The sequence below is a fragment of the Dipodomys spectabilis genome, unplaced genomic scaffold, assembly GCF_019054845.1.
Source record: "Dipodomys spectabilis isolate Male_0828 unplaced genomic scaffold, ASM1905484v1 ptg000188l, whole genome shotgun sequence".
Lineage (NCBI taxonomy): Eukaryota > Metazoa > Chordata > Mammalia > Rodentia > Heteromyidae > Dipodomys > Dipodomys spectabilis.
This window is the reverse complement of record NW_024870865.1, coordinates 5,191,735-5,212,287: the sequence shown is the minus strand read 5'-3', so window position 1 is coordinate 5,212,287 and position 20,553 is coordinate 5,191,735. Positions and strand designations below refer to the sequence as shown.

Genomic DNA, 20,553 nt, shown 5'->3' with positions numbered 1-20,553 from the left:
AATCCTCATTACACACACATACACACACACACACACACACACACACACACACACACACACACACACACACACACACACACACACACACACCAGCACTGGTGTTTGAACTCAAAGCTAGGAAGGCACTCTACCAAGGAGCCACACCCCCGAATCATAATTCTGTACCTACTATTTATGTGGCCATGCTGACCACAGATAAACCAGATAGTACTGAGAGCCACAGTATGTAAAGTGCCTAGTAAACCAGGCTTGGTGGTACATGCCCATAATCCCAGCACTCTGGAGGCTGAGGCAGGATGATCTCTAATATGACACCAGCCTGGGCTGCACAGCAAATTCACAGCCAATCTGTGAACTACATAGAGAGATGCTATTTAAAAATAACAACAATAATAGAAAGAGCCAGGCACTGGTGGCTCACCCCTGTAATCCTGGCTACACACAGGAGGCTGAGATGTGAGGATTGTGGGGCTGAGCAGGAAAATCCATGAGACTCTTATTTCCAATAAGCCATCAAAAAAGCCAGAAAAAGGGTCATGGCTCAAGTGGTAGAGCACTAGCTTTGAGCACAAAAAGCTCAGGGACAGTGTGGGCCCTGAGTTCAAACCCCAGGATTGATACAAAAAAAACCCCCAACCAACCAAAAGAAAACAAACCAACCAACCACAACCTAGCAATACTAAACCAAAGGACATTATCTCCAGCCAGGCCCCATATTTATTTCTCCTATAAGGAGACGGAGACTTGGAGCATTCATGGGAAGGACTTTGATCATTAAGACCTCTAATTTAGCTGGGTGCTGGTGGTGCCTGTAATCCTAGCTACTCAGGAGGCTGAGATCTGAGGGTTGTGGTTCAAAGCCAGCCTGAGCAGATAAATCCACAACCAACTAATCAAGCAAAAGGCCAGAAATGGACATGTGGCTCAAGAGGTAGAGCACTGGCCTAGAAGGGCAAGAGGTCGAGTTCAAGCCCTGTATTGGTGTGTGTGTACACCTGTAGACACATTCACACTTTAATCTGGGTGGAGATGGAGCTGCCCAGTCTAGCACACTATGTAGAGAACCCAGCAGTGTATCAGATGATTCACTTCACCGATTCCCCACAATGCTGTGGGGCAGAAGCGACTGTTTGGACTTCACAGTAAGGAGATAAGAGGTTCAGAGAGGGTGAGGGACTTTCTGGGAGTCACAAAGCAAGGCACTGAATCTGGGCTTCTGACCCCTGTTGCATATCTCAGAGCAGGTGCCATTTTCCTCTGTTTAAATACAAAACACACACACATCCCTGCAAAGGAGCCCGCCCTGACTGCCCCCCATCCCTTCATTCCACTCCACCCCTGAGTCTCACTGTCTACTACCTGAGAGCTTCAGGTCATTCATCTGCAGGTCCCCATGCTGCACAAGGGGGAAATGAGAAGCAGAAGAAGCCAGTGTGGCCAGCCCAGGACCCTGAAGCCAGCCCCACATTCCTCAGCCCCAGCCAGAGCCAACCCTCCAGAGCAGCCCTGTAGATGCACAGGCCCCTCCCTGCCAGAGCTGCCCCCTCAGTCTACACCATCACCATCGCTAATAACAACATCAATCAGTTGACCGTGTTTCACACCATTACTCGCAGCTCAGCTGGAAGCTGCAGATCTCCCCCCCTCACCCACCCACCCACCACCTTCCAGAAGGCCAAGAGCTTTCTAGAAGGGAAAAAACAATGCCACTAAGGTTTCTGCAGGTGCTGATGATGAACCAAGCACGTAGCTATAAGGACTTTCTACACCGCTGCGGGGCGGGGATCATGCTTTGTCCTATGCAGGAAGAAGCTGGTGCCCGGAGTGAGTTCATGAGTCCAAGATCACATGGAGCAAGGGTGAGGGGAGAACCACCACAGGAGACCACCAAGGCAAAGATCTATTAGTGAGCACTCACCAGGTCACAGGAAACTGAGGCTGACCCATCTGAGGTCACACACTGGTCACCCCAGAGCAGCTGAGCGGTCAGGCACCAGTGGCTCACACCTGTAATCTTAGCTACTCAGGAGGCTGAGATCTGATAATCATAGTTCAAAGCCAGCCCAGTCCAGGAAGGCAGTGAGACCCTTATCTCCAAGGAACCACCAAAACATGGAAGTATTGCTGTGTGGTTCAAATGGTAAAGTGACAGACTTGAGCAAAAAAGCTAAGGAATAATGCCTGGGCCCTGAGTCAAGCCATAGTGCTCACACACACACACACACACACACACACACACACACACACACACACACAAGTGCGCATGCATGTGCGTGTGTGCACACAAGTACACACACACACACACACACACACAAAGCAGATGAGAGGCAGCAAGTGCTTCTGCCATGAATAGTTTGGTGACCTTGAGCAAACCCCCTCATCTCTGGGAGCTTCAACTTCCTTCTCTGAAAAGAGGGGTGATAAAGTGTCCATCCCACTGTACGCAATTCCAACAAGCAAGATGAAGATGGTAAAATGGCCAGCGCTTATTGATCATTTAACATGTGCCAGGCACTTTGCCAAGCACTTTACATATGCAAGCTCATTTGGTTAAATGAGGTAATGCATATAAAATGCTTAGCACAGGCCTCCAGAAACAGGAGTGATGATCATGATGATGATGATGAAGAAACTGATGACAAATCTCTGGGGCAAATGTTCCTGGTTAGTCCCCTTCCCTTCAGGAAGATAAGTGTGACTACAGCTGGAGGATGGAAGCGCATAGATTAGACAGGGAAGGGAAGGAAAAAACAAGAGTTAGGGAGTGGAAAGAGTTAATAATGTCAAGATGAGGAAGTGTAGTCAGGCACTGGTGGCTCACGCCTGGAACCCTCGCTACTCAGGAGGCTGAGATCTGAGGATTGCGGTTCAAAGCCAGCCCGGGCAGGAGAGTCCATGAGACTCTTTTTTATTTTTTTATTAAAGCTTCCTTTTAACTACCTCCAAGATTTTAGTTTTGTTTATTTGTTTGGTCAGTCATAGGGCCTGAACTCTGGGCCTGGATACTGTCCCTCAGCTCTTCAGCTCAAGGCTAGCGCTCTACCACTTGAGCCACAGCGCCACTTCTGGCTTTTTCTGCTTATGTGGTACTGAGGAGTTGAACCCAGGGCCTCATGCATGCAAGGCAAGCACTCCACCACTGAGCCACCTTCCCAACCCCTATGAGACTCTTATCTCCAATTAACCATCAGAAAACCGGAAGTGGCGTTGTGGCTGAAGTGGTAGAGCACTCTCGTCTTGAGCTGAAGAGCTGAGGGACGGTGCCCAGACCCAGAGTTCAAGCCCCACAATCGACCAAAAAAAAAAAAAAAATGAGGAAGTGGAAGTGTGGCTTTTAGCCAGGTGCCAATGGCTCACACCTGTAATCCTAGCTACTCAGGAGGCTGAGATCTCAGATTGCGGTTTGAAGCCAGCCTAGGCAGAAAAGTCTGTGAGAGTCTTATTTCCAATAAACTACTCAGAAAAAGCTGAAAATGGACTGGGAATGTGGCTTAGTGGTAGAGTGCTTGCCTAGCATGCATGAAACCCTGGGTTTGATTCCTCAGTACTATATCAACAGCAAAAGCCAGAAGTGGCACCGTGGCTCAAGTAGTAAAGTGTTAGCCTTGAGAAAACAACATTCAGGGATAATGCCCAAGCCCTGAGTTCAAGCTCCAGGACTGGCAAAAACAAAACAGAAAAAGCTGAAAGTGGTGTTGTGGCGCACGTGGTAGAGCATTAGCCTTGAGCATAAAAAGGCTCAGGGACAACGCCCAGGCCCTCACTTCAAGACCCAGGACTGGCAAAAAAAAAAAAAAAAAAGCCACGTTTAAGCCAGGTGCTGGTAGGTCATGCATGTAATCCTAGCTACTCAGGAGGAAGTTTGAAGCCAGCTCAGGCAGGAAAGTCCATGAAACTCTTAGCTGCATTTAAACACACACAAACACACACACACACACACACACACACACAGCCAAGTGAGAGCATGAAGCCTTGAGTTCAAGGCCCAGTTCCAGCACTAATAATAACAGTATCAAAATGATACACCAAATAGGAACCAGGAAAGCAAGGGACATACAAGTTCTATAGAACAGACCAAGAAGCAATACAAGTTTCACACCAGCCCAGGCAGGACCCCAGGAAGCGGGATCAAAGGCTCTTCCCACTTAACAAATAGAAAAATCAAGGCTTACAGTGAGGTACAGACTTGCTCAACTTTACAGGATGTCAGTGGTAGTGCAGGGCTTGAATCCAGGTTTCCTGCTTCTCAGCTCAGTGCCCAACTATCAGCTGCTTCCCACAAGATACAGAGCAGGGGGGCACCTAAATATGCCTGGGCCCCAAGTCTGGGAAAGAAACCCAGAGTATGGTTCTTTTATTCCCCCCAGTCCTGGGGCTTGAACTCAGGGCCTAGGCACTGTCCCTAAGCTTCTTTTGCTCAAGGCTAGTACTCTACACTTGAGCCACAACACCACTTCCGGCTCTTTCTGCGTATGTGTTACTGAGGAATTGAACCCAGCGCTTCATGCATGCTAGGCAAGCACTCTACCACTAAGCCACCTTCCCAGCTGTATGGTTCTTTTTGAGTGTGTATATGCCAGTACTGGAGCTTGACCCAGGGCCTTGCTTTTAGCTCAAGGCTGGCACTCTACAATTTGAACCATAGCTCTGCTTCTAGTTTTTGTTTTTTTTTTGCTTGTTAATTGGAAAATAAGAGTCTCTCAGACTTGTCTGACAGCTGGCTTCAAAACCTGATTCTCAGATCTCAGCCTCCTGAGTATTTAGGATACAGGTGTGAGCCACCAGTGCCAGTCTGATCTGGATTATTGAGAGAGATAATACTGAAAAGCTACTGTCTACATAACAGAGTGCTCACTGTACCTGGCAAGGAGAAATAACTACATGCATTAACCCTCCTAATAACCCTAAGAATAACTCCTGTTATTATTTAACAGTTGGCAGTTAAAAGGTCAGCAACTAACCCATCCATGATCAAACCCCAGAAAGTAATGGGAGTGGGACCTAGAACCCAGGTCCATCTTGACAAACTCCAGAGCCTTAGCTCCTGCCTTACATAGGTCATGTCAATGACACAGTTCCTATCTTTTCTCCAGACTCCCAACTCTCAGGCTCTACCGTTTCACTCAAAGCAAAACTAGTCCAATACAGAAAAGTGTTTGAAACTGGTCTGCTTCACTGTAATGCTTAAAACCCCATTTGTAAGAAAAACGGCAGTTTCTCTTCTTAAGTTTTTCAGCTGAAAAATATTCAATCATCTCTTTCATCCCTCAGTTCTTTGGTGGAGACAACAGAGCCCTCCCTCTCTCCCCTCAGGCTGGTGAATTTAGCATCCCAGGAGCATTCACTCTATGGGAGCTGCCAAGCAGCCTAGGCTCCAGGGGGCTAGTGACAGCTGGAGAGACCCTCTTTGCAATCAACTCCTAACAGCGGAGCCAGGAAACCAATTTTCAAGTCCTTCCTCAGAGCACCCTCCAGATTGTCTCATGAACCCTCACAGGCTGCCCTGGCCACCCAGGCAGGCCCTGGCAGAAGCTGAGTTCCACCCAGGTCCTTTGCAACACACCGGGGGGAAGGGGACTGGTGGTCAAGTGGCATTTGTTTAGTGGGGTTCAAGAGCTATGGAGGCAGGTAAATGGGGGGCAGGCAGACCCTCCAAAGTGCACGAGGACACAGGGCTGGGAAGGTGGCTCAGCGGTAGAGTGTTTGCCTCGCATGCATAAAGCTCTGGGTTCGATTCCTTAGCACCACATACGCAGGGGGAAAAAAAGCTGGAAGTGGCGCTGTGGATCAAGTGGTAAAGCGCTACCCTTGAGCTGAAGAGCTGAGGGACAACACCCAGGCCCACAGTTCAGGCTAACAACCACCACCACCACCAACAACAACAACAAAAGAAGGTAACAGACCGTGGGCGATCCTGGCTCACGCCTTGTAACCCTAGCTACTCAGAAGGCTGAGATCTGAGGATCATGGTTCAACACCAGCCCAGGCAAGAAAAGTCCATGAGACTCTTATCTCCAAGAAACTACTCAGAAAAAGCTGGAAGTGGCACTGTGGCTCAAGTGGCAGAGCACTAGCCTTGAGTACAGAGAAGCTCAAGGGAGACAGTGTCCAGGACCTGAGTTCAAGCCCCAGGACTGGTTAAAAAACAACAACAGGTAAAGTACCAGCTTTGAGTGAAAAAGACAAACGAGAAAAAGGCCCTGCGTTCAAGGCCAGTTTTGGCATGCATTTTCACATATACACAGATATACACACACACACGAACACACACACACTCACTCACATGGCAACAGAAGAAGACAGATACCAGGATCCCCCCATACAACTCTGAGCAAGTAACATCATAGCGTTGCTATGAAGGCTACATGACTTGATCCATGGAAAAGCATTTCCCAAAGCTAACCCATGTCATCAGCAGCAGGAGAGAATGAACACAGAATAAACTGCTAACAGATTCAACTATGAATCTGTGCTTAGGCACAGAAAGGAGAAAACTTACTTTTATCTTCTTTACTATGTGCTTATTTACTCATTTATGTATGTTACTTTTATGTGCACGTGTGCCGATTGTGGGGCTTGAACTCAGGGCCTAGCTGCTGTCCTTGAGCTTTTCTGAATCACAGCTCGACTTTTAGCTTTATTTGTTGTTGTTCTGTAGTTTATGAAAGAGAAGAGTCTACTGGACTTTCCTGCCTGGGCTGGCTTTGAACTGTGATGGTCAGATTTTGGCCTCCTGAGTCACTAGGATTATAGGGATAAACCACTGGCAGCCAGCTATTATATGTTACTTAAATAAATTAAAAAAAAAAAACAACCAGAAAACCTAGCTTAACAATATATATATAAATTAGCAAACCTAGAGAAAGAATTTCCTGAAAGGTTTCAAAATTTCTTGGCATTTTGTTTACCTCAAAGTAGATTAAAAGGGGGGCTCCTAGTAGGAGCCAGACATTGCCAATAACGAATTCATTCATTTATTTTCCAAATATTAATGGCATGTCAGGCACCATTCCAGCTGCTGAGGATTTAGCAGGGAACAAACCAGGCCGTTTCTGCCCTTTTGGAGTTTCCATTCCACGAGGTGGGATGAATTCCCTCTGCCATCAGCACCCATAGACATTCCGTGGACAGACCCAGGCGGCCAGCTGAGGAAGTCACTGGGTTTACAATGTTCAGATCCCAAGGTTTTGCACCGCTGCCCATGAGGACAGGTTTATGGATGGCCTAGCTGGGGCAGGTGTCCCCAAAAAGGAGAGAAGCAAGAGAAGAGGTCTGTACATCTCCCCAAAACATGACGGCTCTCCTTATCCTCTGCACCTGTAGAAGGCAGAGGGGAGTCGCGTGCAGGTCAGAGCCGGGACCCAGATGAGGAGGTCCAGCATCAGTGAGGTTCAGATGCCCACAACTCATCTTAAGATCGGAGTGCTGCCCTGGGGATCTGCGAACAGCTCTGCCAAGAGTAGGAGACTCTCAAGTTCCCTTTGGGGTCCTGATTCCAAGAGGGGTTGAGACCCTGGCCACCTCCCGAATTCATAGGCAAAGGCCTCCCTTAAAGGCCACACAAAGTCACTACCCCTGGCCTTCCAGAGACAAGGACCCGAGTTCTCCAGCCCGAGGCAGACACTTCCTCCTTACCCGCTCTGATGTCCCCAGGCACCCAAGTATCTTTAGATCTGCTCTGCCCGGCCCCACCCCGCTGCTCTGGTGGAACTGTGCCACACTGAGTGGCCAGGGGCTGGCCAAAGCAAGAGGGTGGTCCTGGTACCAGGCTAGATCAGGATGGCCCCGGAACTCAGGGGCAGTTCGTGGTGACCCTGTCTAGGGAGGCGGCTCCCCAGCCCGGGCCACCCCATCCGGAGGGTGACGGGAGGCCCAAGTCGCACAAAGGAGGGCTGAGCTTTCTTGGAGTCTGAGATCGCAACACATGGATGAACGTGGACCCGAAGCGGTCGGAGACCCAGAGACGCGCCCGAGACGCGCACCCGGGCGCGGACACGCTGCGATGGCTCCGGAGGAAGGGACATCCGCACCGACCGCGACCTGGTGGGAGACCCGCGCCGCGGACCTCCGCGCCCCCGCCGGGCGGGCTCGGACACGCCCCCGCCCGCCCCCAGGGAGCCCGGGGCCCCGCGCGCAGCCCCCAGCGGGAGGGGACACCAGGCCCCCGCGGGCTGGGCGCGCAGATCCCGGGCACCGGGCGGGCCGGGTCCCGGGCCCCCCCACCCCCGCCCCGGCGCAGGGGGCGACGCCGGCGGAGCGCGGGGCACAGCCGCCAGGAGCGCACACAAAGAGCCGGCCGGGCCGGCGGCGGGAGCAGGCTCCGCCCGTCCTTCCCCCGCGCGGGACCCGGCCCGCCGCCCCCCGGCCCGCCCGGCCCCGCCGCCCCGACGGGGCGCGCGGCTCACCCCGCCCCGGCCCGCCCCGCCGCCCCGACGGGGCGCGCGGCTCACCAGCTGCAGGCAGCAGAAGGCGACGAGCGTGCAGCGCCCGCTGCACTGGCCCATGGCTCCGGGGCCGCGCGGGCCGCGCGCCTCCCGCTCGGCGGCCGCCGCCTGCTCGCGCCGCGCGGGCTCCGCGTCCTCCGGCCGGCGTCCCGGGGGGGCGGCGTGGCCCGCGCCTAGGGCCGGGCCCGGGAGCGCCGGGTCCCCAGGGCCGGGGCCGGCCGCCCGCGCTCCGAGTCCATGGTCCCCCCCGTCTCCGGCCCGCGCGCGGGCTCGGCCGCGCCTCCTTTGTCTGCGGGCGGCCGGGAGGCGCAGCTCCGGCCCCGGGCGGCCCGCGCCGAGCGCACAGCCCGCAGCGCACGCCCCGAGCGCCGCGCGGCTCTGCCCAGCTGGGCCGGCCGCGGCTTCCCGGCCCACCACGTGGCTCCGCCACCGCCACGGAGGAGGGAGGGGAGGGGAGCGCAGGGGCGGGGCGGGGCGGGGCGGCCGCGGGTGGGGAGGCAGGGGAGGGCGCGGAGTGGAGGGGGGAGAGCGCGGGCTTGGACGGCGCTGCGCACTCGCTGTGTGACCTTGGGCACACCACAGGACCTCTCTGGTGGTCTCCGGAGCAAAGTAAGAACTAGGTCTCTCATAGGCCACCGTGTGAGTAAAGCAGTTCAGCAGGGGGGGGGGGGGGGGTTGGGAGGGTTGGCTCCCATCTGTAATCCTACACTAGAGGCTGAGATCTGAGGATCACGGTTCAAAGTCAGCCTGGGCAGGAAACTTCGTAACATCTTATCTCCAATTAACCACTAATTTAAAAAAGGGTGTGTGGGGGGGAAGTGGAGCTGTGGCTCAAGTGGTAGAGCACTAGCCTTGGGACAGTGTAAGACCCTAAATTCAAGGATAGAGAGAGAGACACAGAGAGAGAGACAGACAGACAGAGAAAGAGAGACAGAGGGGTGGGGGAGGAAGGGAGAGAGAGAGAAAATAATGGAGCACAGGAGCATCCCTCCTTCCGCCCAGTCTCTGAAGCTCTGGGTTCCAATCTAGCCCTCCATTTCCATGTTCCTCCTGGAGATCTCCTGATGCCAGCCTGGCCATATTTTATTCTGTTCTTTCCTTCTCTTGGTATTTATTAAGCCCCAAACTGCAAGCTAGAGATATGTAGAAACAAGCATTGTTCATTTCCTATGGAGCTTCACAGCCCAGGCACTATCCCAGCCCCCCCAAAGCACCTCCAAAAGCACCCCCAAGAACAGGCCTCCAAGTGGGCTTTGGCCACCCCTTCACTCTGCTCCCAGGAGTAAGTCAATGGATTGCCAGCAAAAGATAGCCATTTTCCAGCCACCGCCAGGGTACTCAAACTGGACTCATCCCAGTTTTTTTTTCTTTTTGTCCAGTCTCGAGGCTTGCACTCCAGGCCTGGGCCTGGGCAGCGTCCCTGAGCTTCTTTTGTCCAAGGCTAGCACTCTAATACTTTGAGCCACAGTGCCACTTCCAGTTTTTGAGTGGTTAATTGGAGATGAGTCTCATGGGCTGGGTGCTGGTGGCTCACACCTGTACTTTTAGCTACTCAGGAGATTGAGATCTGAGGATTGCAGTTCAAAGCCAGCCCAGGCAGGCAAGTCTGTGAGACTTATATCTCCAGTAAAACTACTCAGAAAAAGCCGGAGGTGGTGCTATGGCTCAAGTGGTAGAAGGATAGCCTTGAACACAAAGAGTCTCAGGGATAGTGTCCAGGCCATGAGTTCAAGCTCAGAAAACCAAAAGTAGTGGGGGGGGGGGGGGAGGCTGGGAAGGTGGCTTAGTGGTAGAGTGCTTGCCTAGCATGCATGAAGCTCTGGGTTCAATTCCTCAGTACCACATAAACAGAAAAAGCCAGAAGGCGTGCTGTGGCTCAAGTGGTAGAGTGCTAGCTCTGAGCAAAAGAAGCTCAGGGACAGTGCCCAGGTCCTGAGTTCAAAACCCAGGCCTGGAAAAAGAAAAAAAAAAGAGTCTCATGGAGACTTTTCTGCCCCAGCTGGCTTTGAACCATGATCCTCAGATTTCAGCCTCCAGAGCAGGCATGAGCCACGGGCGCCCAGCAACCCACTCCGGTTCTATGCATTTTCCTCCTCGCTCTCCTACTTCTGTGTTCACTTTCCCTCCCCATTAGCCCTTCTCCAGTAGGAATCTCTAACTCACCCTGTGGGCTCCCTGTTCCTTCCAACGGCCCATGAAGTTCTGTAGGCAGGATCTTCCAACTATGTTCACGAAATACCTACTGTGTGCCAGCCTCTCCACTTGGGATAAGAGGAGAACCACATATAGTTTCTGTCTTCCTTCATTGAGCACAGTCTAGTGACGAACTGTCATTAAAGCAAGCCAACAGCCGGGCGCCCGTGGCTCACGCCTGTAAGCCTAGCTACTCAAGAGGCTGTGATCTGATGAATTGTGGTTCAGAGCCAGCCTGGGCAGGAAAGTCCGTGAGACTCTTATCTCCAATAAACCACTAGAAAACTGGAAGTGGCGCTGTGGCTCAAGTGGTAGAGCACTAGCCTTGAGCTGAAGAGCTGAGGGACAGCACCCAGGCCCAGAATTCTAGCCCCATGACTGGACCAAGAAAAAAAAAAAAGAAATAGCTGTTTGAATCCTTGAATGCACTTTCCTGCCTGGGCTGGCTTTGAACCGTGATCCTCAGAGCTCAGCCCCTGAGTAACTTGCCTAGATCACCCCAGGCCTGTGACCCTCCTGGTTCCAAGGCTTGGCTGCCTCACTAAAAGTCTGACCTGTGGACCAGGGATGGCCCACCTGACCTCAGTGACCCCACCTCTGACCCCGGCCATCCCCACTCAGTTCCGGTCCTGCCCTCAGGAATCCAGCGGCCGCTGCTTCCCTGCTTGGAGCTTGTTCTGTCTTGAGTGTGGCTGGCATTCAATCTTCAGGTGAGAGAGGACTAGCTCAGCTCCAGATCTCCGCTCAGATGCTGTTCCCCACGAGGCCTTCCTTGACCCTCTGCCATGTCGGGGAGGCTCCCTCTTCCCCCCCCCCCCCCAGTCTGCGCCACCTCTTCTAGCTCTTTCCAGAACTTTCCTGAATGAATGGCATGACCTTATTTCTGTGAACTCCAGGAGGACAGTGACGGTGTGGCAACTCATCTCCATCTTCCCCTGTGTTTGGGTCACTACAGGACTGAGAAACGTGGCGGAAATGAATGATCCTACCCTATCACTTTTTCCTGGCTTCAGTAACTAGCAACCTTGGGGGCCTCCCCCGCTCCTGGAGGTACCAGATGTAAGCATCATGCCCACCTTTGCTCCTCAGCTCCATCCACCCAGACCTGAGCTCCTCCCTGCCCTGGAGTTCCGCCGTACAGCTGGCCCCTCCCTCTCTCCTCCCAGACCCACCTGAATCCCAGCTACCTCACTTCCTGCCCCCAGACCCTGCTGCTACCTGATAGCGGAGCCTGCCATGTGCTCCCACTTGGGGGAAGTATGGCTCCTCTAATAAACCTTGTAATCATCTTTCTCCTGTGCCTGCCTGCCTCTGCGTGGTCCCCTGGGATGGACGTGAGGATCCTTCACCCGGTTCAAAGGGGGAGGCTACCCAACCGCTGGCACGGGAGGAGTCACCTTTGGCCGGAGGCTGGGGTTAGGAATGGGAGCTGAGACAGGAAATAAAGGACACACCCACACTTCCGAAGGTTGGCTCAGCTCTGGAGAGAGGCCTGGTGGCTGTGATGTGGATGGGGGCGGGAGGGGGGGGGGCTAGGGAAGACCCCTTACTCTAAACCAAGGCGAGGCAGGGTCTGCCCTCGGGGAGAACATTCTCTCATAAGAGAGCTGAATGTTCAACCTAATAATTTGCCCTGCTCTCAAGTTGAGGAATGAACGTGTTCACTAATTATAGCTTCTGGGATGTTTTCTGTCACCAACCAATTCTTCCTCCCAGCTGGGTGTCTGATGATTTGATCCGGTTCTGACACTAACTTCCACTCTCGGGGCACGTCACGCAGGTGAAGCGCTCAGTCCTACAAAACTTCCTCTGCTTCCGAGGCCAGTCCCAAGCCTCTGGCCACCACCAGGCACTGCTGACCACTAGGCTGTCCCCCAAGCCCCCCAGCCTCTTCCTCATGTTCCTGATGGGCAAGAATAGCTCTCTGGCCGGGCGCCAGTGGCTCATGCCTGTAATCCTAGCTACTCAGAAGGCTGAGATCTGAGGATCGTGGTTCAAAGCCAGCCTGGGCAGGAAAGTCTCTGAGACTCTTATCTCCAATTAAGCACCAGAGAACTGGAAGTGGTGCTGTGGCTCAAGTGGTAAAGAGTTCGCCTAAAGCTGAAGAGCTGAGGGACAGTGCCCAGGCCCAGAGTTTAGGCCCCACAACCGGACACCCCCCCCAAAAAAAAAAAAGAGTGTGAGGTCCAGAGTCTAAGTCTTAGCACTGGCAATAATTCATTAAATAGCTGGGCACGAGTGGCTCACGCCTGTAATCCTAGCTACACAGATTCTGAGCACTACAGTTCAAAACCAACCCAGGCAGAAAAGTCCATGAGACTCATCTCTAATTAATTACCAAAAAAGCCAGAAGTGGAGCTGTGGCTCAAGTGGTAGAGCTCAAACCTTGAGCCCAAAAGCTCAGGCCCTGAGTTGAAACCCCAGGACTGGCACAAAACATAAATAAATAGAAACCGATGTGCTGGGAATGTGGCTTGGTGGCAGAGTGCTTGCCTTGCATGCATGAAGTCTGGGTTCGATTCCTCAAGACCACATACACAGAAAAAGCTGGAAGTGGCGCTGTGGCTCAAGTGGTAGAGTGCTAGCCTTGAGCAAGAGAAGCTCAGGGACAGTGCCCGGGCCCTGAGTTCAAGCCCCACGACTGACATGAAGAAGAAGAAGGAGAAGGAGAAGAAGAAGGAGAAGAAGGAGAAGAGCAGAAAAGAAACTGATCAAGGATCATTTGGAGAGAGAGCATAGGGTGAGGTCCAGAAGGTTCCCCCCTGGCAGGGTTTTCTGCCGTTAGATGGACGTCCAGAATCCCATGGCTTGAAGACTTTTATTGAATGCAGTCGCAAGGCCTTGCCTTTCCCAGAGATCCACGGTTCCAATCCCTAACTGCTTGTTCTTTGCCGTCCTCACAGGGCCGCTCTAAGCCGCCTCATTAGCATAGATCCAGGCAGGACAGAAAGCAGCTTATGACTATCAAAAGACATCTTAAGCGGCGAATGTGGCACAGTGTTAGAGCGTGTGCTTAGTTAGCATCCGCAAGGCTCTGGGTTCCAATCCTCTGTACCACAAGGTAGAAAGACATCAGCTGCATGGGTTGGAGGCTCTGTGTCAGAAAGCAGGGACAAAAGGACCAAATACCTGTTTGGGTCAACTGTAACTGGACACTTCCCAAGCTGTGCAGTGTCTCACGGAACTTCACAGCCCTTAGGGGCAGGTGTTGTGATTAACAGCTCCAAGTTCTGGGTGAGGAAACCCAGGCGCCAGGAGGTTCAGTCACTGCCCAGAGTCGACAATAAGGGAATGGCTGAAGCCAGCTGTGAACCCAGCTGAGCTATTTTACGTGTACTATTCCTTCTGTTTCCAAACCTTCTTGTTCTTCAAAAGAAAGCATGCGCTGCTAAACAGACGGGGAAAAGTGGGAAAAAGTGGAAGTGGAGAAAGAGAACCAGCCACCACAGGTCTCTGACCTTGTCGCCATCTCCCATAAAAACCCCAACATAGCCAGGGGCTCACGCCTGTAATCCTAGCTACTGAGGAGACTGAGTTCTGAGGATTGCGGTTCAAAGCCAGCCCGGGCAGGAAAGTCCGTGAGACTCTTATTTCCAATTAACCACTAGAAAACTGCAAGTGGCGCTGTAGCTCAAGTGGTAGAGCGCTCGCCTTAAGCTGAAGAGCTGAGGGACAGCGCGCAGGCAGTTCAAGCCCTAAGACCGACCGAAACAAAACAAAACCAAAAACCAAAACCTAACTTCAATATATCAGTCCAAGGTTCCTAAGAGACAAAGTAGGAAGATTTCTGGTCTAGATGTTTTTCAAAGTACTGTTTATTTATTGAAGAGGGGAGAGAGAAAGAGAGAACCCAAAGGACAGAGAGGGTAGTAAGTTCTCTGAAGTCACACAGCACCTTAGGGACAGAGTATACTGTCAGTAGGGTGACATTGTCCAGTGTGTTACTTTGCCTGCCTGCCTGCCTTCCTTCCTTCCTTCCTTCCTTCCTTCCTTCCTTCCTTCCTTCCTTCTCTCCCTCCCTCCCTCTTTCCTTCCTCCCTCCCTCCTTCCTTCCTTCCTTCCTTCCTTCATCTTTCCTTTCTCTCTCCCTCTCCCTCCCTCCCTTCCTTCTTCCTCTCTTCCCTCCCTCGTCTTTCTTTCTTCCCTTCTTTCTTTCTCTCTTTTGCCTCCCTTCTTTCCTTCTCTCTTTTTGTCTTCCTTCCTCCCCCCCTCCTTTCCTTCCTTCTTCCTCCCTCCCTTCCTCCCTCCCTCCCTTCCTTCCTTCCTTCCTTCCTTCCTTCCTTCCTTCCTTCCTTCCTTCCTTCCTTCCTTCCTTCCTTCTTTCCTTCTTTCTGAGATAGAGTCTCTCTTTCTCTATATCCCAGGCCAGACTTGAACTTCAATCCTCCTGCCTCAGCCTCCAGAATATCTGGGGCCACAGGTTCAACGCCCTTATCCTCAGCCTAGCAGATTCAGCTACATGCCCTGCCTCTCTGGTTCCTGATGGCGTCTGAGTTTGTGACTCTTGGGCCTGTTTTTGGAGAGGCAGAGTTTTTCAGACACGCAGTCTGAGAGGTGCATGGGTCACGGAGTCAGGATGGTGGCGGGAAGGAAGGGTCAAGCGTGCTTGGGATCAGCTGGTGATGAACACTTTCAGAGGAAAGTGGTGGCTGAAATACAGGTTGCTAGACAGGAGCCTGAGTGCCAGCGGCAAGCTGAGCCCCTCTTATCCGCAGCCTTTGCCTCCTGCTGCCTCTTTTTGTTGTTGTTGTTGGTCGTGGGGCTTGAACTCTGGGCCTGGGCGCTGTCCTTGCGCTCTTCAGCTCAAGGCGAGCACTCTACCACTTGAGCCACAGCGCCACTTCCAGTTTTCTAGTGCTTTATTGGAGATAAGAGTCTCATGGACTTTCCTGCCCTGGCTGGCTTTGAACCGTGATCTTCAGATCTCAGCCTCCTGAGTAGCTAGGATTACAGGCGTGAGCCACCGGCGCCCGGCTTCCTGTTGCCTCTTTACTCCATTCACTCTCTCCTTCCAGCTCCCTGCCGAATCTCAAGCCCGGAGAAAACTTCAAAGGAAAACAAAATATCCCTAAGAGGAAAGACCAGTAGGAAAAAGAAGAGGACAGAAGGTATTATACTAACTACCCAGGAGGCTGAGATCTGAGGATCACTGATGGAAGCCAGCTATGGCAGGAAAGTCTGTTAGCCTCTTATCTCCAATGAACCACCAAAAAGCCAGATGTGGAGCTGTGGCTCAAATGATAGAGTGCTAGCCTTGAGCCTTGAGCCTGGGGCAGTACCCAGGCCCTGAGTTCAAACCCTGGGCTGGCACAAAAAGAAAAAACAAAAGTAAAAGAAAGGGAAGAAAGAAAGAGAGAAAGAAAGAAAGAAAGAAAGAGAGAAAGGTTTCAAATGAATGGAGAGTCCTAAGTAGCATCAAAGTGATAAAGCTTACAGAAAACATCTTTTCTTCAGGTCTGTGGGTTCAGAGTCTCCAGCCCAGAAACTGCTGACAGCTGAGACTAATCTCCTTTTTCATCAGCCAGTGGAGGCTGTGCGGGCTTTCAGTTCAAGTCTGCCCTGAGGCTTGCTGAGCTGGGACATTGAGAAATGAGAGGAGGCCCAATCAGCCCCATGTGGCCATTGGGTCCTAATTCTGCTGCACCGGGCTTGTCCTGGGGCTCACAGAGGACAGGGAGACAGATGGAGTCAGGCCAGGCCTGATCCCTCGGCAGGTCCCAGATGCCCTGATAGGATTGGCGATTCCCTGCTGATTCCCCCATTCCCTGTCGTTTCCCATAAGTCCTTCCCCAAGTATCCACCCTCAGCCAACAGTCCACCGAGTCCTGAGATCACCAGCTTAGAGAGGGAGGAGAAGGCCATTAAAGAGGAAAAGCTCTTCTTGCCATTTGCATCCTGATCACAATATACTCCTCAGCTTTCCAAGGAGTTGGGGTGGGAGTGGGGATCAGGTCTGTGTCTGTGGACGGCGAGAGGGGACAGCTCTAGATGCTAGGATCAACACATGAGCGGTGCCTGACAGAAGCGGTATATTTATCTCCGTTGGGATGTCTGTCTTTGTGTTAATGAGTAGAGCACTCAGGATTTGGGGGCCTTAGTTTTCTACTTTGTCATTTGCATCCTGAGCTCTAACACACTCCTCAGCTTTGTAAGGAGTCGGGAGGAAAATTCAGTTCTGTGGCTGTGGAGAGCGGCAGATTCAGGCCAGAAGGGCCTAGCAGATGATGTTCTGGCCCTAGATGTTGTGGTCCTGGGGCTTGAACTCAGGGCCTGGGCACTATTCCTGTACTCTATCACTTGAGCCACAGCACCACTTCCAGCTCTTGGAGACTGGAGTCTTACAGACTTTCCTGCCTGCACTGGCTTCCAACTGCAATCCTCAGATCTCAGCCTCCGGAGTAGCTAGGATGACAAGCGTGAGCTACCGGCAACATCTGGTCTCCTACCACCACTCTTGGTGACTGATGGTGAGGAAGGAAGGTGAAAATATGACAGGAAGGCGCCAAGTCGTGTTTTCTCCTGCCAGGCTTTTGCCTCACGTCTCGCTTGTTATTATTATCTTTGGTGTGTGTGTGGGGGGGGGGTGCGGTGCTCCTCAGCGTGTAGTTCATGCACACGGTGCTCCTAGCGTGTGGGATGGCTAGCTCCCAGGCCTGCTCCCTCTGGCATTCCCAGGGAGCAGGGAAGGCTGGTTTTGATCAAGCTGCCCCTTGAGAGACCTTTGCAGATTGTTTTTGTGGAGCAGATATTGCGTCATTTTGAAAGTACAGGTGGTGTGCAGGAAGAGGCTGGGCTCATCTTGGCCACTGTATGGACATAAAGGCTGGGGGGTAAATGCAAATCAGAGGGAGCCCCCAAAATAGGAATCAGGCACTGGGCGGGGGAGGGGAGGGGGCACTCATGTCCATCACCCTAGCAACTCAGGAGGCCGAGAGCTGGAGGATCGCGGTTTGAAGCCAGCTTGAACAGAAGTCTGTGAGACTCCATCTGTATAATAACCAGTCAGAAAAGCTGGGCTTAAAATCATGGCTCAAGAGGTAGTACCAGCTGAGCCAGTGCAAGATGCTGAGTTCAAACCCCAGCAATGGGAAGAAGAAGGGAGAAGGAGAAGAAGGAGGAGGAGGAGGAGGAAAAAGAAAAAGAAGAGGAGGGGTGAAGGAGGAGGAGAGGGAGGGGGGCCGCGGGGGAGGGAAGGGATGAAGGTCAGGTTTTGGTGACATCCATGTGCTATGTCTTTGTGATCATGCTCAGCTTGCTTCCGCAAATTAGTGACTCTATACACAATTCTTTTTGGTCCTGAGGACGGTGCCTAAGGCTTCCCGTTTCACTGCCAACTACATAGGGTCTAATGCATTCTTTTTTTTTTTTTTTCTTTTTCCCCCATTAGTCGTGGGGCCTGAACTCTGAGCCAGGGCACTGTCCCTCAGCTCTTCAGCTCAAGGCGAGCGCTCTACCACTTGAGCCACAGCACCACTTCTGGTTTTCTAGTGGTTTATTGGAGATAGGAGTCTCATGGACTTTCCTGCCTGGGCTGGCTTCGAACCATGATCTTCAGATCTCAGCCTCCTGAATAGCTAGGATGACAGGTGTGAACCACCAGCGCCCGGCAGGGCCTAATGGACATTCTTACACACACACACACACACACACACACACATACACACACACACACACCCCTAATGAAAAATTTAAAAGCCCAATTGACTTTGGAATCTGACATCCCTTAGCCATCGTGGTGATAATATCCATCAGTCTGTTTTGAGGGACAGTTCTATCTGTTCACTCCTGTTATCTATGACTACCCTTAGTATTAAGATCATTCTATTTTTTTTTTAAATAACAGAGGACTAACATAAAATTGGAACCCACAGATCTAAAGCTGGGGAGCTGCCTCTGTAAAAACCCCAGTAAATGCTGCCCAGTACTGTGTGAGGTGGAGAGCTCAGCTTTCCCTCTCTGTTCATTTCACACAGCACTGTCCCCAGCCCAGGGCAGGGAGGACACATGCATTTGCTTGCTGGGCTTTTGATTTTTTTGTGTGCCAGTACTGGGATTTGAACTCCAGGCCTGAGCACTGTCCTTAGCTTTTTCACTCAAGGCTGGAGCTCTACCACTTGAGCCATACCTCCACTTGTAGCTTTTTTGTTTTGCTGCTTAATTGGAGATAAGCGTCTCTCGTGGATTTTCCTGCCCAGGCAGGCTTCGCATTATGATCCTCAGATCTCAGCCTTCTGGGTAGCTAGGATTACAGGCATGAGCCACTGGTGCCCAGCCTGAAGACTTGCATTTTGAACACTATTAGGGACAGCTCATTTTCAAGATCACCAGACAGGAAACCAATGGGCTCCTTGCTTACGCAGGCACACTGACTCTCGTGCTGGTTTGTGGGTGAGTCTTCTGGATGTTCGCCAGCGCTGCCAGCTTGAACTTGCCCACAAGGCATGCTCCCCACTCCCTGCTCCTCCAAGAAAGATATAATGAGAAAACATCATGAATACAGGGCTTCAGAAAGAAGCAGAGAACCAGGCACCAGTGGCTCACGCCTGTAATCCTAGCTACTCAGTGGGCTGAGATCTGAGGATCGTGGTTCAAAGCCAGCCTGGGCAGGAAAGTCCATGAAACTCCTATCTCTAATGAACCACCATGAAACCGAAGTGTTGCTATGGCTCAAGTGGTAGAGCACTAGCCTTGAGCTGAAGAGTAGAGGGACAGCGCCCAGGCCCAGAGTTCAAGTCCCACAATCAACCCCCCCCCCCAAAAAAAGAAAGGGGCAGAGAACATACTAAATTCTGAACATGTTTGAATGCAAGAGTGCTTTTGACAGATTATACATCAATATTGATGTTAAGAGGGAAAGTATCATGTGACAATGAGATTGGATACCTTTTCTTGCCTTCACTCATTTGTATTTGAAGAGAGCTGTCAGAGTCTTTGGGAGGGGTGTGCTTCTCTATTTCAGGTTACACACCTTTTACAATTTGAAAATATTCAACTTCTTGAACTCACCTGGGCTTCAGTGTTCAAGCCTCAGATTACAGGGATGTTGCTTTGAGTTAAGAAAATATGGAGCATTTCTAATACAATAATAAAAACCCAGGGGCTAGGAAGGTGGCTCAGTGGTAAAGTGCTTGCCTTGCATGCATGAGGCCCTGGATTTGATTCCTCAGCACCACATAAGCAGGGGAAAAAAAGCCAGAAGTGGCACTGTGGCTCAAGTGGAAGAGCACTAACCTTGAGCTGAAGAGCTGAGGGACAGTGCTCAGGCCCAGAGTTCAGGCCCACGACTGGACCCCCAAAAAAAAAAAAACAAAAAAAAAACCCCAGTTCATTTGGTCCCCGACAAGTTAGAATTGCATAGTCACCTAATGTATAGGGTTTTTGTTTTGCTTTTGTCTGTCAGTTATGGGGCTTGAACTCTGGGTCTGGGCTCTGTCCTGGAGCTCTTCAGCTCAAGGTGAGAGCGCTCTACCTCTTGAGCCACAGTGCCACTTCTGGTTTTCTGGTGTTTAATTGGAGATAAGAATCTCATGGGCCAGATACCAGTGGCTCACACCTGTAATCCTAGCTACTCAGGAGCCTGAGATTTGAGGTTTGAGGTTCAGAGCCAGCCTGGGTAGGAAAGGCTGTGAGATTCTTTTTTTTTGGGGGGGGTCCAGTTATGGGGCTTGAACTCTGGGCCTGGGCGCTGTCCCTCAGCTCTTCAGCTCAAGGCTAGCACTCTACCACTTGAGCCACAGCACCACTTCTGGCTTTTTTCTTTTTGCTTATATGGTGCTGAGGAATCGAACCCAGGGCCTCAGGCTTGCAAGGCAAGCGCTCTACCACTGAGCCACCTTCCCAGCCCTGCTGTGAGATTCTTATCTCCAATAAACCTCCAGAAAACCAGAAGTGGCACTGTGGCTCAAATGATAGAGCG

At 51.9% G+C, this 20,553-nt stretch overlaps 1 protein-coding gene across 1 annotated transcript in view; it reads right to left on the bottom strand.

Annotated features, from left to right (window-relative positions):
- Nkain1 (sodium/potassium transporting ATPase interacting 1) overlaps positions 1-8,541 on the bottom strand; it is a 40,014-nt gene extending 31,473 nt beyond the window's left edge. The window contains exon 1 of the mRNA XM_042695738.1: positions 8,451-8,541. Coding sequence (XP_042551672.1) covers positions 8,451-8,504 — 54 coding nt within the window. The 5' untranslated portion in view covers positions 8,505-8,541. The remainder of the gene's footprint in view (positions 1-8,450) is intronic.
- Between the last annotated feature and the right edge of the window lie 12,012 nt (positions 8,542-20,553).